The sequence below is a fragment of the Pan troglodytes genome, chromosome 8 (assembly GCF_028858775.2).
Source record: "Pan troglodytes isolate AG18354 chromosome 8, NHGRI_mPanTro3-v2.0_pri, whole genome shotgun sequence".
Taxonomy (NCBI): domain Eukaryota; kingdom Metazoa; phylum Chordata; class Mammalia; order Primates; family Hominidae; genus Pan; species Pan troglodytes.
Genome location: NC_072406.2, coordinates 105855592 through 105883133, shown reverse-complemented (window position 1 = coordinate 105883133; position 27542 = coordinate 105855592). Strand labels below are relative to the sequence as shown.

Below are 27542 nucleotides of genomic sequence, written 5' to 3'. Positions count from 1 at the left end.
TGACAGGGTAAGACCCTGTCTCAAAAAAATATATATATTATTTATATACACACACAGACATTCACACACACTGACAGTCTGCAGTCAGGAAGCCCTTCCATCACCACATGCCCATACAGTTGAGTTTACAGAGGAGGAATGATGAAAGAAAACCAGGCCAATGCAGAGGGCAGGGTGTGGCTGCATGCATCTTTCCTGCAAACCTGGAGGCAAGATGGCAACTTCAATCCTGCTACTTCCTATAACCTAGGGAAGGTTTGACTTCATCTTTTGAGCTCATCAGTTAAAGTGGGGGATACTAGTACCTCCTATATGGCACCTCCCTTCACTGTGCTGTGAAGGTTAAATGAGGCAGTAGGTATCAAGTCCTTACTAGCACGCAATAGATGCTCAATTTGTTTCTCTGGAACTGAATTGGCTAGTATACTACTGATCAAGAAGGAGGACGAGGACTTCAGTGACTGTCAGGGGACTTGCATTCTGGAGGAGCGAGCGGCCAGTGTAGGCTGGAACCTTTGAGATGAAGATGTCTCTTGCCTCAAGTCTGGATGGAGATCATCTTTTCAAGACAAAGCCTAATAATAGGTAGAATTGCTGAAGATGAGGAGTCACTGCTTACAAAGTGCTTTTCGCTCAATGAAATTATATATGTGAAACCTGCCTAGCAGGCACTTTCTCAAGTAGGTTTCACATACGTAATTTCACTGGATTCTCACAACAATCTTTGAGAGGTCAACACTTTATACATCTCATGGCTAAGAAACTGAATCTCAAATAGATTAAATGACTTGTCCAAGATCCCCCAACCAAGAAGTAGTTGGTCCCCACAAACCCAAGACTCCAAAGCCCATTCAGTCTGTCTACAACACTTCACTACTTCTGGAGAGGGGTAGTTCATGTGTCAGAAATGAGAATGAAGTGTGGCTAAGGCAGATAGACCATCTTAAAACCCATTATCAAGGAACTGGGCTGGCCATGAGCAATACTGGTGAATGAATAGTCCAATGACATCACAACAATAATAGTAACCATAATAATACCTAAAGTTTATTTATTTATTTATTTTCCGAGACTGAGTCTTGCTCTGTCACCCAGGCTGGAGTGCAGTGGCGTGACCTCAGCTCACTTCAACCTCTGCCTCCTGGGTTCAAACAATTATCCTGCCTCACCCTCTCAAGTAGCTGAGATTACAGGTACACGCCACAACGTCCAGCTAATTTTTGTATTTCTAGTAAAGATGGGGTTTCACCATGTTGGCAAGGCTGGTGTCCAACTCCTGACCTCGTGATCTGCCCTCCTCAGCCTCCCAAAGTGCTGGGATTATAGGCGTGAGCCACCGCGCCCAGCAATCATACCTAATATTTATTAACTGCCAAGATCCTACCATGAGTTGAGGGCTTTATATGCATGATCATATTTAATCTTTACAACAACCTTATGTGCTGGGTACCATTATTATAATTCTTACTTTCCAGATGAGGAAATTGAGGCTTAGAAAGTTTAAATAATTTGTGACCCAGTGAATCCAAATCTGCCTGAGCCCAGAGCTTGCACCCTTCTTATTGTACTTCCTTTCTTGGGGCAAGAGAGAAAGATGGCATCGATGTTAAGATGGAAGACCAGCTAAAGTTTGGCAGAAGCAAAAAGACCAGGGAAGTGAAGGGTAGTGAGCCCAGGGGTAGTATTCTCTAGCCTGAGCTGGGGAGTGCTCCATAGGAGTGTACAAGTGTAAGCCTAACATTCATGTACCTTATGTACTTGTTTTTTATTTTTAATTTTTTTCGAGACAGAGTCTCTCTTTGTCGCTCCAGCTGGAGTGCAGTAGTGCAATCTTGGCTCACTACAACCTCTGCCTCCTGGGTTCAAGTGTTTCTCCTACCTCAGAGGCACATGTCTACCTCCTATAGACATGTGCCTATAATCCCAGGTGTGCCACACCCAACTAATTTTTGTACTTTTAGTAGAGACAGGGTTTCGCCATGTTGGCCAGGTTGGTCTTGAACTGACCTCACTTGATCCGCCCGCCTCACTCTCCCAAAGTGCTGGGATTTCAGGTGCGAGCCACTGTGCCCAGCCAGATTCATGCACTTTAATATAGGAATTCAATACTCTGATTAAACAAAGTTGAGAGAAGAAAGCCTGAAGGCCTATAGGAAGAAGGCAGAGGCACATCTGGAAATGAAAACAGAAAGGAAAGGGGGACGCAAGCACCTAGGGAGAAAGAGCAACGTTATCGTGAAGGCGGAAGCTTGGGAGGGAATAGAATCCAGCCCTGGAATTTCCAACATGGCAAAGAGGCATTGACTGGGCCAAGGAATAGGGAGAAGCGTTTTTCTCACCCTAAGTACTTTCCAATGTCCACCAATATGTGTCAACATTGGACATGTGTTCACTTACTTCATCTGGTACAAATTATTGGTGCCTCTGTGGTCAATATCATGGCAGAAAGCAGCAGCAAGCATGGCAAAGGCTTCGAGATCTGTGTAGTACTTCTTTAATCTTCCTGTCTAAAAAAATAACATATATATGTATATCTATAATTTATTTGAATTAATATACCTCTATACCAAGTGTAGCCTGCAATAGAGAATAGGCCCACTAGGTTTCTGGAGCAAGTTCACTTTATTTGTTGTGAGTATTGTAGTACTGTGGGTGAAGACTGAACCTTCCTTTAAGAAGGTAAGTGTGTGAATGTCTGAATGATCATCCCACCGGTGCTCAAGGATACTGGGACTCATCTGCAGCGGAGAGGGGTTTGTGCCCTGAATTTTTAAATTACTGATCTAAAATGATGGACCATACCTATTTCTCATCATGCTCAAATGGGAAATCTGCAGGTTTACAAGGATTTACAGCCCTCTGTACCTACCATCAGCAAAGTAAACATGGTCTGCCCCACGTTGAACCCATGCCGCCAATTGTGGTAAGTGACAGCTCGGTACCCTTTCCTCACAGTGTACATCCATCTGGTAAGAACCTAAAAGAAGATGACACCATTCAGACTTTGGAATAGAATTCTAAAGGTTAGAAGGTCTGTGGCAATCTTATCTAAAAAGATGTGTTGGTCTTGTTGACAGGGGTTAAGCTGATGTATTTAGAAAGTTAATAATAATTTAAAATTCAAACTGAGTCCATCTTTTGAACCACAGAAAACATCAGTGAAGCAGAGCCACAGAATCACACAGTATTTTAAATTAAATACCATCTGACCTCTACAGGTACTTTGAATTTCTCCACCACATTTATTTCAAAAAACAGTCGTATTCCACATTTAATCAATCCGTGCTCTGTAAGAGGGAAGTCACTGAAGCGGAATTCGTACAGTTCTGCTGAGCGTGGGTCTGGCAAGTCCTCTTTCTGTTGAAATAAGGATGGGTTGTTTCAGATTACATTCATCTGTTTTCCCTTTCCACTCCCATAGCCAACATTGGGTGTAAACCAAAATTACAATAAAAGAACACAATGTGTGATTCACTGAACCACCATGTGCCAGGCACTGGATGATGCTGTTTGCACAGATTATGCTAACGGCAGGCCTACACGATTATCTCCATTTTACAGGTGATGAAACTGAGACTTGGCCATATTAAAGACTTTCTAAGTGATGGGTTACCATTCTAAATCCAACTCCAGTAGCTCTTTTCTTTCTATGATGCAAAATAAAATGTTTAGTTACAAAAGCCTTACTCATTTTTGATACTCAACTTTTTTTCTGTTCAAGAAATATTCAGTAAACAGTAAACGACTGCTTAATTCAATTCTCTTGAATTTTCTTTATGTGCTCAGTGACAGTTTCCCACTAGAATGTGAGCTCCCCGAGGGTGGGGATCATCTGCTTATTTGCTGCCATATCCCAAATCTGCAGGTCCTGTCCCATGAAGGTGCTCAGGAAATGCCTGTTGAATGAATGAGTGGATGGATAAACCAATGATTGCCCTGCAGTACATAGGTATACTTGCAGACATTTCATTTAACTCACATCTGGTTAGGATTTCGGATTATGTGAAAAAATAGCCAAGTAGACACATGGCATTGGTGCGACTTGAGAAATAAAAATATGGATCTTGCCTTTAAGGAACTTAACTTATTAAAGTGGCTATAAAATATATACGAGTGAAAAGTAAGCACTTAGAATAATCAGAGAGTATGGCCAGTGCTCCATGCCGAGGGAGAAACTGAATGTCCTTGGACAAGTGGGGAAATTAAAGGAGGAGAGATGCTGGAGGGACATGCATGCAGCTGAGCTGGCAGAAGGAAGCGGAGAGACGATTCCATGTGGGTGAGAAAGTGCTAAGAGGCAGAAATTAGCAACAACTATGTGGGTCTACCAGACAGATCCGCAGGAGAGATTCAGTTCAATGGGTATTTATTTGAATGTGTAGTATGTCCTTACTAGTGCACTGAGGAGGACACAAACAGAGGGAAAGGGAGGTCACTCCCCTTAGTAAGTTTAATGTTTTTCAGGGGACAGCCATGCTCTACTTACACAGATTTCAACACCGAATGGTATATAGCTATTTAAAACAAAATTACGGTTTCTGGTCCCCCCAGCCCCTGAGCCTGGGCTGGCCCCTCACACTCTTGCAAAGAACTGTTGCTACACCCAGAAAATCAGCTGAGCCTTCCCTGGAGGTAACATGAAAGTGCAGGCCTGGAGAGAGACTCAGGTACGTGAAGATGGACAAACAATTACGTAGCTGGGAAATGATGCCAGGATAATTTTGGAGAACTCCTCTGAAATATTTGTTACGTTCCTCAATTTTATGCAACAACGATTTGGGATTTGCCCTGAGTAGATTTTACATTCAAAATAGGCTGGTTTTTTAGGAAGTCTACTGGTTCTTTGTCCACTTTATTGCTTCTACAACATAAGATCCTTCTTCCTTTAAATAAGAAATTAGAGAATTTCTGGTGACACGGATGTCAATAAAAGTTTTGTTTTCCAAGAAGATGCCTATTGTTGAGGGCAGGTGGGGAGAAGAAAGGGTGGTCTTCTGGGCCAGGCTGAGAGGATGGTGCCAAAGGTGGAGCCAAGCAAAATGGGAGAAAAGGGAACCTCAGATGACATGAAAACACGGGGGTGGGAAGTAAGCCCCAAAAAAGGGTCAAAGACCAACAGTCTTATGGTAGCAGAGCAAAGGCCCTGGGTGGGAGGACAGAGCCCACAAAAGATGGAAAGGGAGAAGGTGAGATAGTCGATGTGTCTTAGTTTAGAAAGAATGCTCACATCACGGATCGGAAAGAGACGGTGGAAAACAGGTTATAGCAGTTAGTAAGGAAATTAAGTGTGATATTTCCATTTCAATCAGAAGGAATTCAATCCTCTGAAATTCAAGGTCTTGGGGTCTTCGTAAATATCCCAGGATTTCATGGATTCCAGAGGAGCCACTTTCTAGAAACAAGGGCTCCACCCTAATAGTAGGAATAAAACCAAAAAAGATCATCCCAAATGAAATCTAAAACAATTCTCTCACCTGCCAGAAGAAACTCTAATGCTCTTTGCAGAAGGATAATATCACTCAGAGCCCCTACACGTTTTTATCTACAATATCTGATTTTTTATTTTAAAAGCATAAGGCATGCTTTAAAACAGGATCAAATGACTAGAACCCAGGTGTAAAAATAAACAGTAGAATCAGATCTACAGGTGATTCTGGTATTAAGATGGGTACCTTAAAATAATACACATCAATACATTTATTAAAATACAAGGGAAAATAGTCAAAATAGATCAAATGATGAAAAGTTTTAACACAGAGTTAGAATCTTAACAAAAGAATTAAATGTACCTTCTAGAACTGAAAAAAAATCTCTGAAATTACGAACTTATTGAGCGAGTTTAACAGTTGATTGGGCACAACAAAAGACAGAATTAGTGAAGTGGGAAAGTTAATTTCAAAGAAAAATAGTAGGGATGGCCTACTGGCAACAACAGGAAAGAATGGAGCCTTCAGACGCCAGAAGAGAAGCTAGAAATGGCAGGCGGTGCCAGTGCCTAGAAAGATCCATGCTCCACGCTAACTCTGTCATGTTCTCTGTGGTGGCCATGGTGTCATCCAAAGCTATTAAAATAAACTGTGCCTTGATATCCCTAGATTCTGTGCCTGAAGTCCCCTAAGCAGTAGTCTAGGCTACCTACAATTGTAAATTATCTGTATGAATTGGACCAGAGGCGACAAAGATGAAGAAAAGCAGGGAATCAAAAGATCAATCTTTAGAAGAATTCTTTCTTTTTAGCCTTGAGAAATATCAGGAAAGAGAAAACTCAACATTTACTTGAAAAACAAGAAAGCATGTCCTAATATATTATTGATTTATAATGCCTCTATTTAACAGGCATTAAGGTTAGAAAGAAAACACTTACCAAAATTGCAACAAGTTGTTTTTCTTCACAGTCGTCAATTACATCAACATTTAACTTCTCTTGAAATTTCTAAAATGTAAAAGCAATTGAGGTGTGAAATTCCTAAAGGAGAAGATTTCCATCTGATTCCTCTACTATTACAATCTTAGTTAAGATATATTTAAAATATGTGGGAGGAAGAGGCGGGAAGATCCCTGGAGCCCAGGAGTTGGAAGATGCAGTGAGCTATGATGGCACCACTGCAATCCAGCCTAGGTGAGAGAGTGAGACCCCATCTCTAAAAATAAGTAAATAAATAAAATATACTACAATGAGTTCCATGGCAAAGATGCATTCTTTGTCATGGATACAAAGACCTATAGCACCTGATTATGAAGACTTTTTTCAAGAAATAATCTAATATATTTGATTTTTAAAATTCCCCCAAAATGATTACAGTAGCTGGTTTTTTTTAAAGAGGTGTGGGTTGTTTGCATGTAGGAAAGAAAAAATGAGTGGCTTACATTTATTTTTGTATTAGCTTATCACAGTTCCCTTTATTACCCCCAGATCTTCTCATCTTTAACATCTCAAACTATCAAACTGAATTACACTCAAACCACTCGGCAAAACCAAAAACCAACATGCTCACCAAAACCAACCCACTCCAGCAAAACTACACACACACACACACACACACACACACACACACACACACACACACAGAGCCAGGGAAATAAAAGAAATAGAGATGGTGGGCACATGATATTTTCCCTTCATTTTGTGGTGATTAGAACATGGTTAGCAAATATCCACTTGCTCCCCCATCATCTATAAGGTTGGTCTTCGTGATGTGGCTTTCTTTGGCCAATGAGCATTTTGGTGAATGTGATGTGAGCGAAAACCTGAAGTATGCCTGCACAATTAGGTTTGCTCTCTTGCACTTCTGTCATCTCTGTGAGAAGGACATCTATCAGGTAGCTCCTGGTCCAAGAAGGATGAGAGACACATCGAGCAAACCAAATTCATAGCTTGGAGCCAAGTCCAGCCACTGTCAATCAAAGCCTGGTCAACCCACAAATGTGAGTGAGAGATAGAGGTTCATTACTGCATGACACTGAGGCATTAGGGTTGTTGTTATGCAGCATTATATGACAATAGCTGACTGATACATTTCCCTTCCTAAAATATATATATATTTTTCTTGCTATAGCTCCCATAGCCCCAGGGCTGTTTTGAACAAAGTGCTATTCCAGCCAAGCAGCTGTACTTCCAGTAAGGGTCTCTGTACACTGGGCCATCCATGTCTTCTTCCAACCCCTCCTTCCCTGTCTCTCTCTCTCTCAGCCCAGGAGTAAACCATTTGCATTTGTCAGACCCCTGGGTAATTAGATGACTTCTAGAATATGTGGTTAGGTAACATCTTATGTCCACAGGACTGAATTTCCCACTTACCAAAATGGACTTAATTTCTTCAGGAGTGGCTTTGGTTTGGTTCATGAGCATTTCCTGAGCAATGTCCTTTCTGTTTTCTAGCTTATTCATCTTATCGTAGGTGTCAGTATTTAAAAGAGACCATCCAAGAAATTGTGTGAGAGTCTGAAATGGATAAAAGGTGATTCTAATTCTCTTCAGTGAAAGGAAAATTGGTTTGGAGGCAACAATCTGCACGCTTTTCTATCCATCTCCCTTCCATCATCAACCACCCCATTCCTTCTTTTAATTTAAGAAAAACATACTAATAATCAGCTTCAGACAATAAAACTGGCTGAATTATTGCTTTTTAAAGTGTACCATGCACCATGAATAGAAGAGAGAGGTGTTACCAACACCAGTATAGTCAAGCAGGACCTAAAAATTAGGCAGGGGGCTGGGCGTAAGAATAAGAATAAGAACGAGAGGGAACAGGAAGGAGGAGTGGGAGAAAGAAGAAGAAAATCCTCTTTCCTGTTTTCCGAGTATTATTACAAATTTTGGTTAAGCTAAAATTTTATACTTTGGTAGAAAATGTTGCAGTTTATAGAAGTCAGGAAATAGAAATGACAAAATAACAACATATCGGTTACAGCTATGTGTGACTCATGTCTTAATGGCCCTTCAAAATATCATTCCAGAATAACAAATAATTACGCGCCCTCTCTTATTTTGTGAATTGCATTGACTTCCATTATCTTATTATTGCACTTGCCTCGGTAATGTATTCATCATGCTCATCGAAAGGTTTTCCATCCTTCCTGTTGTAAAACGTAGCCACTCCCACAATATCTTCTTTCTTGTTGACAATAGGCAGGGACAAAACATTCTTAATGACCCAACCAGTTTCGTCTACAGGTCCTTTCTACAAACGAGAAGGGACCTCAAGTTATTTTTTTGCCTTTTGAGTTTGAAATAATCATAGATTCACAGGATATTACAAAAGAAATGTACAGAGAGATTTCAGGTACCCTTCACCCAGTTTCACACAATGGTAATGACGCTTAGACAAGTACAGTACATTTTCTACCGTCTTGTGTAACTATAGTACAATATCGAAACCAGAAAACAGACATTGTACGATCCAGAGCTAATTTGGATTTTACCAAGATTTGTATGCAGTTACTTTTGCACATATATGTGTGTGTACATATAGTTTTATGCAAATTTATCCCTTGTGTAGATTTTCAACCACCATTAGAATCAAGATACAACACTATTCCATCACTACAAGACTGTCCTGTACTGCTCCCTTCTAGCTACCACCCAACCACCTGTCACTTAGTTTATTTTTAATTTAAAGAAAAAGGCTGGGCACAGTGGCTGGAGCCTGTAATCCCAGCACTTTGGGAGGCAGATCACCTAAGGTCAGGAGCTCGAGACCAGCCTGGTCAACATGGTGAAACCCCATCTCTAGTAAAAATACAAAAATTAGCCAGGCATGATGGTGGGCACCTGTAATCCCAGCTACTTGGGAGGCTGAGGCAGGAGAATTGCTTGAACCCGGAGGCAGAGGCTGCAGTGAGCCAAGATCGTGCCACTGCACTCCAGCCTGGGCAGCAGAGTGAAATTCCATCTCAAAAAAAAAAAGAAAGAGTAATCTTTTGGTGTTAGATGTGCAATTCCTACTTTGTGTCAGAACATGGCTAGGACCATACAGCCATTATATGTACTCTAGCACATCCAGTAGAGTGAACTAGAACCAAGTGTCTGTTTTCTGACAATTCTAACCTTTTCCCTTTCTTTCCCAAGCCCGAGTGATGGGAAGTGCTTCTTACCACTATGTTACCTCACTGTTCCCTTTACACTTTTTCTATCTTCTAACACCTGTTTAGCTAATTCCTTAAATAAAATTCTCCCGTTAAAATACTAGTGTGGTTTTTGTTTTTCTGACTGATCCATGAAGATAGTCTTTCATCCTGTGGTGTGTTGAGTTGAGTAAACATTTGTCAGGCCTCTGTGGTATGCCAGGAACTGGGGCAGTTGCTGAAGGTACAAAGAATAAATCACAGGTCTTGCCCTCAAGATGCTTAGGGTCTAGTCGAGGGATGCAGGCACAAAAGTTTAGGAGTGTTTCTCAAAGTGTGGTCCAAGGACCACGTGTAACAGATTTGTTTTAGTTTGTTTAATTTTTTTTTTTTTTTTGAGACAGGGTCTCACTGTGTCACCCAAGCTGGAGTACAACGGCACAATCTTGGCTCACTGCAACCTCTGCCTCCCAGGTTCAAGTGATTCTCCTGCCTCAGCCTCACGAGTAGCTGGGATTACAAGCATGCCCCACCAAGCCTGGCTAATTTTTGTATTTTTAGTAAAGATGAGGTTTTACCATGTTGGCCAGGCTGATCTTGAACTCCTGACCTCAAGTGATCCGCCCGCCTCAGCCTCCCAAACTGCTGGGATTACAGGCGTGAGTCACTACGCCCGGCCTGGGCATGCATCTTCAATAAGCTTCCCAGGTAATTCTGATGCCCTCTGAAGTTTGAGAACCATGATGTAGCATTTGCACAGTATGTAGCTAAGGCAAAGATAGACAAGCACTCAACACACCACATTATTTGTTCTTGAAGACTTCCCTTGGCTTACTTAGTCATCCTTACAGGCCCCTGTTAAGTCTTGGCTCTCCCATGAAGCCTTTCTAATTTTTCTAACTCATAAAGAACTTTTCTGTTTTGGAATTCCAACTGCACTTATAGCCTGAACCACAATTTAACATTTAGACTGAGCATGTAATAAGTGCTCAATCTAAGTAACTTGTTACTACTCTATGTAGTCATTATACATGGAATGAAAAGCAGAGGAACCAAACCTCAACATCTGTCTCCTGATGGTCAAAGCTTTAGAAAAAAGATGCAGTGCATAGTGCTTGCAAAGCCTGCATCTTTGGAAAACAATAAGAAATATTTATGTACTTACACCATCATACGAACCAAGGACAAAATCAGTAATAGAAAATATATCACATGCGTGTGAAAGAACTTCATGTGTATTTGTTAAAGCTTCCAAAATAAGCTTTGCTGACTGCTTCTTGGTGTTTCAGGAAATATTCATTTGCTACCAGTTCATATTCTTGTGCTTTGCCATTAGTTAGAGCTTACTGACAGACAAGTGACAGAAGGAACCCAAGGTTTAAGAAAAATTAGTAGGACAAAAAACTGAGGAAATTCTATACACTTTTCCTCCTGTGAATTAGGACCACTTTAATTGATGTTAAAGGAAGACCCCTTAGTCCACTTCGAGGAACCCTATGGCAGGCAGAACAATGGCCCCCAAAGATGTCTATATCCTAATCTCTGGAACCTGTGAATATGTTATCATACACAACACAGGGGAACTAAGGTTGCAGATAGAATGATGGTTGCTAAGTAGCTGGCCTTAAGATGGGGAAATTAGCCTGGATGTTCCAGGTGGACCCAATGTAATTACAAGGATCCTTAAAAGTAGAAGAGAGGTTAGAATCAGAATGGGAGAAGGAGCTATGATGACAAAAGCAAGGTCAGAGTGATGGTGCTGCTGGCTCTGCCAGGGGAAGGGTCACCAGGCAAGGAAGGCGGGCGGCCCTGAGAAGCTGGAAAAGGCAAGGAGATGAATTATCCCCAGAGCCTCCAGAAAGCAAGAGTCCCACCAGCGCCGTGATTTTAGCCCAAGAAGACTCATTTTGGAATTCTGACCTCCAGAACTGTGAGATAATACATTTCGTGTGGTTTTAAACCACTCAGTGGCAATTCGTGACAGCAGCAATAGGAAATGAATCCATTATGCTCCCAAGAAACACAGTGTGAGAACCACTGCCTTTGCAGGTTTGCTCTGATGGCAGTTCTTTTTATATCATTGGCTTGTCTATCAAACTTCTCAGGTGCAAAAAGGAATCGTAAGAATCAGGGTGGGGCCTGAGCAGGGAGAGACAGAATCAGAAGACGGAGCACAAAAGGAGGGTGGTGGTTTGGGGAGGGCGGTCACCCGTCCTAGTCCGCTGTGTGGAATGATGCACAGGTGATGCCGTTGAGGAGCAGTGGGGAGGGAGGCTGGGGGTGCTGAGAGAGACATCAGACAGAGATGCAGTCCCGACCCTTTGCAAAGGAGAAACGGAAGGATGGAAGGTTGAGGGGAGCCCCTTAGACCACCGTGCTGTTCTGAAACTGTTTGCAGAGCTGTTAGGCATTCCTAGGGCCCAAGCTGCCTGGCAGGGGATCTGGCTGTCTTGCAGGAGCAGGCCTGCTTTACTGTCCCTGCCACACTTAGTTACCAATTGGGAGTGGCCTGTGGAGCGTGTGGCCTCAGCACAGATGTGACCATGGATTTCAGGCCAGCAGCCATTGCACGGCTACACTTCCCACAGGTGGAGATCTGAGAAGCACATTTTCATGGGCACCACAGTGATGTTTCCCAGAGAACTGGGAAATCCCTGTGGCCTGGAGGTTTATCCCACACTGGGGACTCCCCAAGGCCCCAGGGAGGCCCCAGGCCTCCTCTCTGCCCAGGCCATGAGAGCACATCAGAGCAGTAGCTGCAGTGGAGCATGAGAGAAAGCAAAGGGCCTCACATTTCAGAGCAGCCTGCGTTCTCCTGGGCCAGCTCCATTCCCACTCCCTGTTTAGACAATGACTGCTTAAGGTTCAGACTCTAGAAAATCATTGTCGCCCTTTTGCTGGCATGCATCCTATTCTGACATCCACCTGCCATAAATATAGGGGTCAGGCCTGGGCACAGCATGGTCACAAATAAGCTTCAATTGCAAGGAGGAAGGAGCTAGAGCAGCCATATGGTGTTTACATGTTTTCCATGTCAATCAGCAAAGGGAGGAGCAGGCAGATGCACGTAACGAAGCAAGTGTGTACAGCTTTCCCCAAGGTGTGGTGTGGTTCTGCCGCTAAGGAGGCACGCTGCAGCCTGGGGAAGGCTGGCTTTTCCTAAAAGGCAGAGATGGGGCTCTGTATGTGAGAGAGACAGAAAAACAGACCCCAACGGTACCCACCGGGGAGGGCAGTCTCTATTTGTGACTGAGATCAGGGCTCTAAGGGGATGTTTTTTTAAATACAGGACAGAGAATAACAAGTGCCCAGAGGCAGAAAATAAGAGGCTGTGGAGCCAAATGCCAGTTTATCTCTAACAGTCAGGTTGGGAGGAGGTGACAGGTGGGGAGTGGGTGGCAGAGATGACAGGTGAGGAGGGATGGGCAGGTAGAGAAGGGAGTGGCAGAGATGACAGGTGGGGGGTGACAGTTGGGGAGGGGGTGGTGAAGATGACAGGCTGGCCCTTCTGGTGGGCTGGATGAACTCGGGGGGCGGGGAGGGATCAACTCGGGTCTGCAGCCAGGTTCCAGCAGGAAGCCCTGATGGGGAGAAGTGGGTCAGCTAGAGTAGCACATACAGAAGCTGATTCCTGGGAGCATCTGGTGGTGAGTGGAGGCAGATTCCCCAGGCAGTGGGTCTCTGCACAGTGGAGAAGGAAGGATACAACCGAGTCTAACAGCAGGAGAAGCTCTGAAGATTCAATCAGAATTGTTGATTTTCCTGAGAACAGTTGCAATAAGCTGCAGGGAAGGGCTGCTGAGAAAACCACCAGGAGAGCAGGATTCAGGATGTAGGAGGTAGCCAGCCATTCATGCATGCAGAGAACGTTTATTGAGCATGAATGCTGTGCCAGGAACTGTTGAGCCCTTAGATCAGGGGTCCCCAACCCCTGGACTGTAAACCAGTACTGGCCCATGGCCTGTTAGGAACCAGCAGGTTGTACAGCAGGAGGAGAGCAGTGGGTACTCGGGCGAAACTTCATCTGTATTTACAGTCACTCCCCATTGCTCACATTACCGTCTGAGCTCCACCTCCTGTCAGATCATCAGCAGCAACAGATTCTCATAGGAGTGTGAACCATCTTGTGAACCGCGCATGTGAGGTATCTGGGTTGTGCCGTCCTTATGAGAATCTAACTAATGCCTGATGATCGGAGGTGGAAGTTTCATCCCAAAACCATCTCCCACCCCACCCTCATTCTGTGGAAAAATTGTCTTCCACAAAACCGGTCCCTGGTGCCAAAAAGGTTGGGGACCACTGCCGTAAATGACCAGGAGTGTGAGCAAATGGAGGAGTGGCAGGTCCCCTCCCTGGCCTTCTGTCTTATCTTTCTTTTCTTCCTTCACTGAAGAATCTGCTACTTGCTGGCCCAGCCAGGGTGAGTGGGAGATGGACCCGTGTGTGCCTGTGGCCACACCTGAGCATCAGGCGGACTCTGGGGGTGGAGGAGAGGCGAGAGCATCCACTCCTCTACCCCAGCCCCAAGAGGTGAGGCCTGACCCAGAGTGCAGTTACCTGAAATGTGAAGTATTCATCCGCAGGGGCATTCATCATGTTACAGATCTGGAAGGCAAGAGGAGACAAATGGTCTGAAATATTGTGTAGTGGAGCCCTCTTGATCCACAAAGCAGAATAAGAAAGAACGCATTGGGAGTGAGGATTTCCTACACGGCTCTTGACTGCTTGCGGGCAAATGGACCTCAACTAGGCCACAGCTGCTAACAACTCATTCAAGATGGCTTCCCTGCTGCTAATTAAATCACTGGAGGATATGTGGTACCGTCTCTGCCCCTTCCCACTCCCCCAGACTCCAGGGAATCCCCTTCAAATTCAAAGCAACAGGCTGCTCAGGCCAAGGGGAGGAGAAAGCTGAGAAATCCTAGCTCTGCTACAGCCAGTATGAGCAGCAGAGCTAGGATTGCTTTTCTTCGTCTTCTTCTTCTTCCTAAAGTGAGATTTGGGTTAGAAGATGATGGTTAAGAGGCAGGAGGAAACAGCCAGATAAGTTTTCAGTTACACCAAAGTAAGGATTCAGTGAGAGATATCACTTTACTTAGTGGAATTCACAGACTATTGCTCACATCTATAAGGACAAGAAATCACTCAACTTTGGGTCATTTTAAGTTTTCTGTACCTTGGGTCATAATCACAAATGGATCTTAAAAGACCATGTCTTTCCAAGAGATAATTAAAATCATAGCATTTTATTTGATTTTATTTTTTATATTTTATGAGATGGAGTTTTTGCTCTGTTTCCCAGGCTGGAGTGCAATGGCGCGATCTCAGCTCTCTGCAACCTCCACCTCCTGGGTTCAAACAATTCTCCTGCCTCAGCCTCCCAAGTAGCTGGGATTACAGGCACCCACCACCAAGCCCAACTAATTTTTGTATTTTTAGTAAAGACGAGGTTTCACCATGTTGGCCAGGCTGGTCTCGAACTCTTGACCTCAGGCAATCCACCTGCCTTGGCCTCCCAAAGTGCTACGATTACAGGCGTGAGCCACCACACCCAGCTATCACAGCATTTTAAAGCCAGAAGGGATCTTAGCAATTAAGTTCATACTTTAAAAAAAAAAAGAACAAATGGAAGCCTAAAGAGGTTAAGTGATTTGTTTAAATCTATGGGATGGAACTAGAACTGTGAGCTCCAGAATGGGTGCTGGGGAAATCAGCTCTCCTGGCTGGGAATTGGGGAAATCCTTGGCTTGTATCAGTTGCCAATTTCCATGGTCCCAATTCTCTTGCCATGGGAGATTTCAAGCTGCCAACAGTTTAACAACTTGCTCACAAAAGTCCTAAAAAACTAACAATCTAACAAGATCTAAGTAGGCTCCCTCCTTAAATCCCCACCTCACCAAACTCTGCCTGCCTCTCGGCCCCAAGGTAAGTGCTTTCTGAGAATAATTGAATGAACCATGTCTACTATTTTTGTGGTACTCTTACACAGAAAATGCGAGAATCTTTCAAAGTTTTTATAAGCATATATAGCCTAAAAATTTAAGGAATCTTTCATGCCATGCATTAATTTCATGATCTAACTTGAATAAATTACATCATTTGATGGGCTGAGCACCCTTCAACTGTGTTTTTGAAGAGGCAAAAAGCAGCCTATTCTTTTTTAAACTTTTCATCAGCAATTATCTGTTTTAGTCCTTTCTTTGAAGAACATTATGTTCTAAATGTTATAAGAACATTTACAGGTGGGTCAAGACCTTAGAGGCCCAAGCTTTTAACTCAATATTGAAAAGTTCCACATCCCACACCATCCCCACCCCATCCCCCACATTTATGCTTTAAAAAATTGACTGATGTACTTGAGATAGAATTAAACCCAGTCATTAAATCATAGTCATTGGATTCCAAAGGGTATCTGAAATGTGTGTGGCTGCAGAATAAGAAATTGAGGGATGGAGGAACCTTTCTCATGCTGACTAAATATTTCTGTGTAGAGTTCAGAAGTCTCCAGTTAACCTACATTTGACTGTCAAGATTCTTCTCTCCTTTGTCCTATGCCAAAGGAAGTGATCATCTAGCTTTTTTTTTTTTTTTTTTTTTTTTTGTGGAGTTTCACTTTGTTGCCCAGGCTGGAGTGCAATGGCGCGACCTCGGCTCACTGCAATCTCCACCTCCTGGGTTCAAGCAATTCTTTTGCCTCAGCCTCCCAAGTAGCTGGCATTACAGGCATGTGCCACCATGCCCAGCTAATTTTGTATTTTTAGTAGAGACGGGGTTTCACCATGTTGGTCAGGCTGGTCTCGAACTCCTGACCTCAGATGATTCGCCCGCCTCAGCCTCCCAAAGTGCTGGGATTACAGGCATGAGCCACCGCGCCCGGCCCATCTAGCTTTTATTGGATGCATTCTTGCTTTCACAATTGTATCTATCTCTTAGCTAATAAGAGTTTCTTGCAATATTATTTAAAATTTGAATTTGTTCAATAACTTACAAATCCATTTTCAGCAACATATGTTGGCAACCCACTAATGAGTGTCCAGTGGTCTGCAGGAGGCGTCCTTGGGGAAGAGAAGAAAAAAAATCATTGCAATATAGAGAAATGCAATATGTGCAGAAATACAACGGCAACTGCGGCAGCAACTTCCTGCCAATACTCACGGAATCACTTTGATCTCTTCTTTTCCATGTAAAATGTAATCAATGATTTTATAAAAGTTGACTTCCTAAGAAAGAAAGAGGATATTATGGGAATAATGTTATTTCCCAAAGAAATCATTTTTCACTGGGGAACTTGTACTTTAAAACTCTTACAAATAGAACCTTATTTCCCAACCACATTATATTATAACATAAATTATCAAACTACTTATATCCTGACTACAAACTTATAATAAAACCAGAAATATTATTGGCTGTTTATCTACATGCACAGGCTAAAATAAATTTTGTTTTTAAAAAGTTGAATTGCCCCCAAACAGCTTTTGGGGTGGGGGGGATCTTTGGCTACCAAATCATCAGAGAGTCTGTTTTTATTTTCAAGTGATCCCTTTTGTTGTCCAGAAATACCCGACATTAATAACTTCACTAGAACAAATCATGTAATTTCTTAACTGTAGTCAGTTTTACATTATATATAGTGACCCGTACCCTCCTTTCATCAGTGACTTATCTGAACAGGTGCCTCAGAAACAGGAGGTTTCACTGCCAAAGCTGAAAGGGACTAGAGAATTATTCTCTCTGTTTCATGGGGCAGATGATGAATCTGAGGCCTGGACACAATCCATCCCCTTCTCTTTCCTGTGTGCTATGGACACAGGGGTTTCTGCCTTCATGAAGCTTGCAGTCAAGGGGGAAAGTAAACCTAACCCAACCCTTCCTTCGAGATTCTAATCCCACATATCTGAAGAAGGGCCCAGGTACTTCTTTAAAATGTTGTGCAGGTGGCTCTGATGCATCCCTTCCAGTTGAGAACCACTGGTCTACCAAGCCCTGGCTTTATAGAAAAGGAAACGGAGAGGTTCAACAAGGAGTTAAGGCAGGGGCCAATCAGCTCTAGCTTGGGGCATAGCTGGGACTAGAACCTCAAACTCCTTGTCTAGTGCTGTTTCTACTACTCCAGGTCTTCCCAGGCCAGTGCTCTATGCACTGTGGCCTCTTAATTTTAGCACCTGACACCATGCACAGATGGCATCAAGGAAGACATTTGCACGTACCCTGCCATCAGGTGTCTTTGGACCTTTATAAGGCTCTACTTCTCCAAGCTTGATTGGCCATTCATCGTAGAATTCCTGGAGGCAATTAGATTTAAGTATCATTAAACACACTGTTCCATGACCTACCATATCTTATATGAATTTTATGTGTTTGTATATTTTATGTTAATCTACGTAATTCTGGAATTTTAGTGCTGAAAGATCTACAATTCCCAGCAATACTGGTTAGGAATTTTTGACTGTTAACACGTTACTTAACCTTTTACATCTGTAAAATAGGGATAACAATAGAATTTGTACTAAAGAATTGTTGTGAGGATTAAATGAATAATACATATGTAACATCTACCCTGGCACATAGTTCAAAATACTCAATGTATAGCAATTCTTTCATAGACAATTAAGCTAAATCTGGTTTAAAAGGCTTGGCCAAGGTCACACAGAGTGGCAAAATGTTGGTTGCTTTACCCAACATTCATTCTCTGTCTTTTCCTTGCTAGCATAACCTGATGCGATTTGAGTATCAGGTGGTAATTTTCCATCAGACCACAGCCCATGAGTGGTCTACATGAGGTGCCTAGATCAGTTTAAGGGCAGGTATGTGGCCCAGATCTGGACATTGAAGAAGGGGGAGAAGTCTGCTGAGGGACTACTGGCAAAAGGTATTCCTCAGATAAAAGCTGATGAGAGTGACATTTGGAGAAAATGCCTCCCAGTTGTGTCATGCCTATGTGCCAATGATTTGAGCTGCAACAGCCATCTTTCCACCATAAGAGGAGGCCTCACCAACACGCTGCAGGTAGCAGAGACCTTGCCAGGAAGAAAGAGAAAGCACCTGGACTTTAATGACTGCACTGATCTCTGAATCAACCAGTACTAGTGCTGCCCTACCTTGTTAAGTAGGAGAATAAATATCATATTGTTAGAGATGCTTTTAGCTGTGTCTGATGTTTCTTATAGCCAAAAGAATCCTAACCAACATACTCAGCTACAAAGTCCCAGAACCAAGATCAGAACCCAGCTCTCCTAGTGCTTCATCCTATGTTTATCCACTTAGAACAATTACTCTGAAAAAATAACTTCCAATCACATGAATATGAAGAAATATAAATAAGGCCAGGTGCGGTGGCTCATGCCTGTAATCCCAGCACTTTGAGAGGCCAAGGCGAGCGGATCACTTGAGGACAGGAGTTCAAGACCAGTCTGGCCAACATGGCGAAATCCTGTCTCTACTAAAATACCGAAAATCAGTGGACGTGGTGGTACAGGCCTATAATCCCAGCTACTGAGGCATGAGAATCGCTTGAACCTGGGAGGCTGAGGTTGCAGTGAGCCAAGATCATGCCACTGCACTCCAGCCTGGTGACAGACCAAGACAGAGTCTCAAAAAAAGGAAAGAAAACAAAAGAAAAAATATATAAATAATATGGTATCGTTAGTTATTTTGAACTAGAAGGGTAGCAACAGAATTAAAGAAGATGACACAAGGGCATTATATTGTGAATAATATTACATGTTTCAATATTTCTACTTTAATTAAATTTTTTTTAGAATACAAAAACCTAAAGTTGGTAAAGATAATATTGATTATCCACCTACTGTGTAAATTCTAGACACTATGTACATATAGTGTTTATATATATAAAAAAATATAAAATCTCTAATTCTCACAATTGATAAGAGAGATGTCCTCATTTTACAGATGAAGAAGCCAAGAATCAGGTAGGTTAAAAGACTTGCTGACAACAAGAACAAAATCAAAAAGCTGACACTACCTGACTTAAGATTTGCCATGAAGCTGCAATAATCAAGACAGTGTGGTATTAGTGAAAGAATGGACAAATGAATCAATGAAACAAAATAGAGAACCCAGAAATAGACCCTTACAAATATAGTTAACTTGGACAAAGGCGCAAAGGCAATGAACAAAGGATAGTCTTTTCAACAAATTTTGTTGGAACAACTGAACATCTACATGTAAAAAAAGTGAATCTAGAAACAGAACTTGTACCTTTCACAAAAAATAACTCGAAATGGATTATACACCTAAATGTAAAACACAAAAGTATAAAAATTATAGGAGATGACATAGAAGATCTAGGTGAACTTGGGTTTGATGAGGCTTCATAGATACAACACCAAAAGCACAATCCATGAAAGAAAAAATATAGAAAAATTGGACTTCATTAAAATTAAAACCTTCTGCTCTACAGCAGACACTGTTAAGAGAATGAAAAGATAAGCCACAGACTGGGAGAAAGTATTTGCAAATCACATATTTGGTAAAGGACTTGGACCCATAATATACAAATAACTCTTACAATTGAATGATAAGAAAACAACATAATAAAATGTGGGCAAAAAATCTGAGCAGCTATCTCTCTAAGAAGATATACAGATGGCAAGTAAACATATGAGAAGATGCTCAACATCATATGTCATTGGGGAATTGAAAATTAAAACAACAATGAGATACCACAACTGATACCCCAAATACTAACATCAGCAACTGCTAATACCCAAAATACTGACATTAACAACTGCTGGTGAGAAAGTGCATCTGGTAGACATGCAAAACAGTAAAGTCACTTTGGAAGACAGTCTGCCAGTTTCTTACAAAGATCAATTTGTCTTACAGTATAATCCAGCAATTGCCCTATTCGGTATTTACCCAATTGAGTTGAAAACATGTAGACACACATAAACCTACCTACAATGGTTATAGCAGCTTTATTCACAATCACTAAATATTAGAAGCAACCAAGATACCCTTCAACAGGTGAATGGATACACAAACCTGCCATACAGTGGAATATTATTCAGTGATAAAAAGAAATTAGCTATTGAGTCATGAAAAGACATGGAGGAAACTTAAATGCATATTTCAAAGTGAAAAGCCAGTCTGAAAAAGCTACATACTGTATGATTCCAACTATATGGCATTCTGGAAAAGGCAAAAACTATAGAAACAGCAAAAAAAAAAAAAAAAAAACTGTGGCTACCAGGAGTTTGGAAGGGGTGAGGAAAGGTTGAATATGTGAAGCACAGAGGGCTTTGAGGCACTGAAAGTAGTCTGTCTGATACTGTAGTAGCAGATATATGACATTACACATTTGTCAAAACCCAGAGAACTGCACAAAGGATGAACCCTCATGTAAACTATGGACTTTAGTTAATAATAATATATCAATATTGATTCATCACACCACACTAATGCAAGATATTAATAACAGGGAAACTGGGAGAGGAGATTGGGAGGGAAGAGGAAACTCCGTACTTTATAATCAATTTTTCTGTCAATACTACTCTAAAAATAGTCTATTAATCAATGTAAAAAAAAAAAAACCAGACTTGCTGAAAACCCATACTACTAGGAAGTGGGAAAACCAAGATTCAAGCCTACATCTTTTTTGCTCCAAGACACACACTTTTACCTCTGTTCTTGTGATCAATCATGACTAATTATTTACATAGTGTATCTGTTTTTTAAGGATCACATTTCCTGTGATGTGTGTTTTATAGGCGATGTTAGATGAGAAAAAAATGTGTAGAATAATAAGAACCTTCTCCTTGGTCATGTCCAACAGTCCAATGGAGTATCGTTCACAGTTCAGATATGTTCTAACCGTGTAGAGCGCTTTGTGAAACTGTCGCTCAACATCTGTGAGTTCTTCAAATACTTTATTGGCTGACCACATAAGGATCTGAAAGTAGGTATCAAAAAGAAAACAGTTAGAATAAAGTATGCTACGGAGAGATAGAGCATTCACCACAAGAAAACATGAGGTGCATCAAATAAAATAAATGCATATCATTGGAAAGTGCAATTCTGATTTTGAACATGTGTACATCCAACAAACTACTCAGTTCCTCTAGGTGAGATGATGAGTAGACTTTTGCAAGGCTGCGGGTCTATGGAGAGAGAGAAGCTATGATTGGTTCCTGTGTCTAGATGTTTTGGCTCCAAAGGGGAAGTGCCCTGAAATGGGATGCAGGGATGGTCCCTGGGCGGAGAATCCAGTATTGGTGGCCCACTGGCTCCTGCTGGCCCTGATGTGGAGAGAGCCACATACCTCCTTCCATGCATCCTGAGCTAGTTGGAGGTAACCTTACCTGGAGAATTCAAACGGGAAGGGACCTCCCTCTCAACCTCTACTCGTGCATTGTACTGGTGAGGAAACTGAGGTCCAGAGAGTGGGCCAGACCTAGGTATCTTAGGTACTAATAGTGCCCTTTATCCCTCTGTCTCATGGAGTTAAGAATAATATGCTCCTCAAATTAATAGGTTTACCATGACCCAGGAATTTCTACAAGCTTTATGTGAGAGCTAATCGCTAATAGTCACAACAACCATCTGAAGTAGGTACCATAATTGTCATCACCATCTCATAGACAGAAACGCCAAGTCCACTCAGGATCTAGATTGAAGAAAGCCAAGCCAGTTGTGCACACAATTGGAGAGCTTGGGGTGCAGAGGAGTGTGGGTGGGGATAGTGGCAGGAAGATCATGAGAGGACACGTGGGACTGAAGTTTGGGGATCTGCTCCACGTGGCTTAAACCCCCAGGAGGAATAGGAGGGGTCTGAATTTGTTGTCTCTGGGCGGTTTTGTCAGAATAGGTCAGCATGGAATGACTAATGCTGCCTTCCTTTTACCTGGCTTCTTCGGGATTCAATATTGTACATGTAGCTGGTGTGATGAAGCCTTAGGATGATAGACACAAAGTTGAGGTATTTGGAAAAGACCTACAGACGGCAGAGAATAACAAGTTATGGTTGTGATATCTTTTCTTTGGTTATACAACAAATAAATTTCCTGAGCCTCCAACCAGATGCCCAGGGTTAGCATTACCTCTTCATCCTGTTTGGAAAATTCAGATGCATTTACTTTGTTAACTGCCATGATCACAGCAAGAACCTCCTTGCCCACCACGATCGGGGTTGCCAGCAGGTTCTTAGTGACATACCCAGTTTGCTTGTCCATGAAGTCAGAAAAATGGCTGTTCTGAAAGAGACAGTCACATATTTGTCAAAGTGGCACAAAATCATAGAGTGGTAGATCTAGGGATGCTGACAGATCATTCTCTCTCATTTAAATGCTACCAACAGATAACCAGGGCTCCAGTACAGTGGTCCCCAGTAAACAATCCCACTCCACCTGCCATCCTATGACTGCATAGAATGGAATTGCCCATTTCAGAATAAGCGCTGCCAACCTGAGCTATGGCCTATTTAGGTTAGGCTGAGGTTGGGCCAGAAGAAAAGAGGTGATCAGACAGCCAAGTGGAAAGTGAGGTGCTAAGAGGAAGAGAGGGGAAGGCACAAGGTTACAATAGACAGCAAGTACATGCAGGGAAGGAGAGCACAGCTAGGAATACAGACACAGTTCATAGAGCGCTTCTCTCTCATTACAAAGGGAAAACATGCGCTTGAAATCATCAACCCATATGTCATAACATAAAGCAAAAATTATCATTGCCCCCAGTTCCTTCCAATCTAGCCTACTAGAAGAAATCCGTGCTAACTGCTGGTGTGTCTCCTATGCCTTTCTCTATGCTTGAACAAAGAGTTTTCTATTTTTTCTAAAATTTCCTTTTCTAATTGCTTATAATAATTTCATCACTTAACAATGTCTTAGGGACTTCCCTGAAGACCAATGCATACGGATGTGAACTCACCTCTTAGATTCGTGCACACTACTCCACCCTGGGTGCTTTACGATCCACTCAACTGTCCTTTACTGATTTTGCCTGTGTATAGTTTTCCCCACTACCAACAATACTGCACTAATCCTTCTTGCTTTTATTTTTATGTGACAGATTCCCAAAAAAGGAAATCCCTTTTGCTGGATCCACAGGAACATACAGTTTTTCTTTACATAGATTACTTTGATGAAAGGTTCACATTCTGAGGCTGGGCAGGGTGGTTCACGCCTGTAATCCCAGTACTTTGGGAGGCCAAGGCAGGCGGATCACCTGAGGTCAGGAGTTCGAGACCAGCCTGGCCAACATGATGAAACCCTGTCTCTACTAAAATACAAAAACTAGCCAAGCGTGGTGGCACGCCCCTGTAGTCTCCGCTACTCAGGAGGCTGAGGCAGGAGAGTCGCTTGAACCCGGGAGACGGAGGTTGCAGTAAGCCGAGATCGCGCCATTGTACTCCAGCCTGGGCAACAAGAGCAAAACTCTGTCTCAAAAAAAAGAAAAAGAAAAAGAAAGGTTCACATTCTAACTTCCACTGACCCTGTGTGAAAGGACCAAGGACTACCCTCTTGCCAGCATCAGATGCTTATCAGGTTTTTAATGTTCTACCAAGCTTATGTCTTCCATTCCTATTTTTTTTTTTCTTTCTCTGGGAGAGAGGAAAGTGGATCTTCCCAGATTCAGACCTCATAGAGTAGATTCGAGAGATAATTCTAATCCACTGGCCATAGCAGAGGCTGAGTAATGAGTCTGGAGAAGCGCACAAATGGAAGGGCTTGAGAAAAAGGTCAAGGAAGGCAATTATCTTATTAGCTATCATTTCAGAGAATCGCCACTCACGGCGGGTTTAGACCCAGCCTTCCTTGGGTCATGACATTCTTCCCTTTGAACCTAGGACTTCTTCAATTAGAACTGAACTTCAGCCTTAACTCTGAGACTCGTTGGCCAAAATTAGTGCGGTATTCCTCCCACAGTTGTATTATTTTCATTTCCCTGTGTTGGCAGTGCTTCTAAAAGCAGCACAAACCTTGCAGACTGGATTCTGTCTGGTTTCCCATAGAAAAAAATGTGAGAATTTTCTGGGTGTGTCATTTCCAGGCCAGAGTTTCCACCAGGGAACAAGGGCTGGTTGGCCAATAGAACTCACAGAGCTCAAATGAGATTAGCAGTCCTGAGATATGCCTCAGAATCACCTGCAGATTAATGCAGCAGATGCACTGAATCCTAATCTCCTACAGTGGAACCTGCACTTTTACGTGGCCCAGGTAATTCTTAGGCTCAACCCAATGGGGAATCACTCCTGCAGAGGATCACCAGAAATGGTACCGCTCTCAGAGGAAATATGTGATGTAAAGGGGATAAAGGCAGCCCCTCACTCCAGATCTCTTCTATACCTTTCCCAAAGTGGAAACACACAAACCAACTCTTGAGGCATCAGCATTGCATAAAGGCAAGGAAGGTATTGGAGTCAGACTTTCTTGGCTGAAACTGGGCCCCAGTGTACTAGCTGTATGGTCCTGGGTGTGTTACTTACCTTCTGTGTCCTCGTTTTGTAATCTGAAAATAGGGGTAATGCTTCCATCTACTGCCTAGAATTCCTGATGTGAAGATAGAATAACATAGGATAGGCTGAGCACTTAGAAAAAAAAAGAGTATCTGGCACATAGTATTCAGTAAGTACTAGGAAGAGAAACTTAGTACTTTTCTAGGCTTTCCTGAATGAGAAGTAGTTCTTTTGCAATTACCATTTTGCTTCTAGTTTTAATTTTTCTAGCCAGTTCAAATCACTGAAGAAATCAGATGCCCGTAGCTGGATGTAGGCCTCCCATACCGCGGAGCACCCTTCCTCCAGAAGGCCAGCACACTCCCTCACTCATGCCACCAAGAACCACATTTCTTTTCTATCCATTTTATCTGTTACCTCTCTCTGTTTCCCCATAGCATCTTCACCCTCAGACCAAAGTGTCTGCAGTTTTTGTTAGATTCTTTCTCTTAATCCACTGCTTGTCTAGGCCAGCTCCCATTGTTTCCCTTCCACCCTGTTATCCATGCAGATCACATCACCTTCATTTACACAGCCTGGGCACTAAAGGAATCATCAAAATACCAGAAACGTGCACCATGGGGTGAAGTTAGCCAGGACTTCTTTCTTTCTTTTTTTTGAGACAGAGTTTTGCTCTCGTTGCCCAGGCTAGAGTGCAATGGCGTGATCTCTGATCACTGCAGGCTTCACCTTCCAGGTTCAAGCGATTCTCCTGCCTCAGCCTCCCAAGTAGCTGGGATTACAGACACCTGCCACCACACCTGGCTAATTTTTGTATTTTTAGTAGGGACAGGTTTTCGCCGTGTTGGCCAGGCTGGTCACAAACTCCTGACCTCAGGTGATCCGCCCACCTCAGCTTCCCAAAGTGCTGAGATTACAGGTGTAAGCCACCATGCTTAGCTGGCAGCACTTCTTTGCAAACACATTTCACTCTGCAGCTTCAAACTTAATGCCATTTTATTCCAGATTCTAAACACAAGGAAATGTTAAGTTCAATGGACTGTTTTGAGAAAATGGCTTGTAAGTTTCAAAATTTGATACTTGCTTATTATTGCATCTGAAAGCCCTAGATAAACCAGCCATTAAGTTACAGGATGGGGATGGGGGAGGGGTTTTTGTGTTTTATTTTCACTAGCTCAAAAAATCCTTAGCGAAGTTTCTTTGCATAAATCCTGCGTGTGTCCCTTGATGGTTCTTCAGAGAAGCCCTTGAAGGCAGCTGGAGAACATTGTTTAGAGCAACAGGAGGCCTGATCCCTCATCAGATGTCAGTATTGCTAAATCCTGATTAAACACCCTTAACCCCTGAGATCCAAAGCAGAAGTAGAGGAGGAAAGGAAGAGAGAGGAAGGAGGACTTTTAAACCACAGTCAGAATCAGGATCACCCATAGTTTATGGACAGCTTTCCGAATAGAGAAAAAAACAACTTAAAGAGGATATCTCTCAGTTTCCTGTTGTTAAAAGTCTTCCTCTCAGCACTTTGGGAGGCCTATGTGGGCAGATCACGAGGTCAGGAGTTCAAGACCAGCCTGGCCAACATGGTGAAACCCTGTCTCTACTAAAAATACAAAAATTAGCTGGGCATGGTGGTGCATGCCTGTAATCCCAGCTACTGGGGAGGCTGAGGCAGGAGAATGGCTCTAACTTGGGAGGCAGAGGTTGCAGTGAGCCGAGATCGCGCCATTGCACTCCAGCCTCGTGACAGAGTGAGATTCCGTCTCAAAAAAAAAAAAAAAAAAAGTCTTCCTGCCTTCAACTTGTTTTAAAACAGGCAATAATCACTGACCCTTTTTTGGCCAACCATATCCAGCTCCTAAACGCCTACTGGCATAATGACAATATTATCACAGCTATCATTTATTGAGCATCTACTATGAGTCAGGTCCTTTATATACATTTAATCTGTACATTTGCTTATCTCCATTTCTTAGGGGTAGAAACTCCATCACACAGTTACTAAGTCACAGACATGGATCTTCACCCAGGTCTGTCTGATGCCACAGCCCTCTCCCTATACTAGTGGCTTCCCTGTTACCTTCATGGACCCTCCAAGGTTGGGAGTATGTAGTTCTGTACCTTTGTCTAGGTGTGAGAAGTCTTTCCCTCACCTGCGCCCACACTGCTAGCCAGAGGAAAGTTGTGTGTGGTCAGGGATATTATAGAAAGAGGGAGGCCTCCAAGACCTGAGTTATTGCCCCAGATCTGCCACTTCCTGTCTACCTAACTTTGAACGATTCCTACTACACAGGCTGGAAATAAAAAATATGATCCTTGTCAGAGAACGTTGTTTAAATTGTCAAGTGCAATGAAAGGAGGAAGAATTAATCAGATGTTTCATTTGAAACATTGGTTTCTACTTCCTTTCCCGTTGCAAATCTTACTGCAGCGGCTAAAGCACGTGAAACTGCAGGGGTGTAAGGTAGGCAAACAGCACTGGACACATACTCAGCCACCTCCGTTCCAACCCTTCTCATCCACAGACACACACCATGGACCCGGGGGAGATACAACTCCTATGGCCTCA

General features: G+C 42.6%; 1 protein-coding gene across 2 annotated transcripts in view; it reads right to left on the bottom strand.

The window, feature by feature from the left end:
* Positions 1-27542, bottom strand: part of PDE6C (phosphodiesterase 6C) — a 61643-nt gene that overhangs the window by 22223 nt on the left and 11878 nt on the right. For both annotated transcript variants that reach the window (XM_063782021.1, XM_001148438.6), the window contains exons 2-14: positions 22626-22778; positions 22430-22519; positions 21338-21478; positions 17775-17849; positions 16720-16784; positions 16553-16619; positions 14122-14169; positions 8532-8681; positions 7799-7942; positions 6365-6433; positions 3211-3357; positions 2870-2977; positions 2398-2507 (exon numbers count right to left, since the gene is read on the bottom strand). In XM_063782021.1, coding sequence (XP_063638091.1) covers positions 2398-2507; positions 2870-2977; positions 3211-3357; positions 6365-6433; positions 7799-7942; positions 8532-8681; positions 14122-14169; positions 16553-16619; positions 16720-16784; positions 17775-17849; positions 21338-21478; positions 22430-22519; positions 22626-22757 — 1346 coding nt within the window. In that variant the 5' untranslated portion in view covers positions 22758-22778. The remainder of the gene's footprint in view (positions 1-2397; positions 2508-2869; positions 2978-3210; positions 3358-6364; positions 6434-7798; positions 7943-8531; positions 8682-14121; positions 14170-16552; positions 16620-16719; positions 16785-17774; positions 17850-21337; positions 21479-22429; positions 22520-22625; positions 22779-27542) is intronic.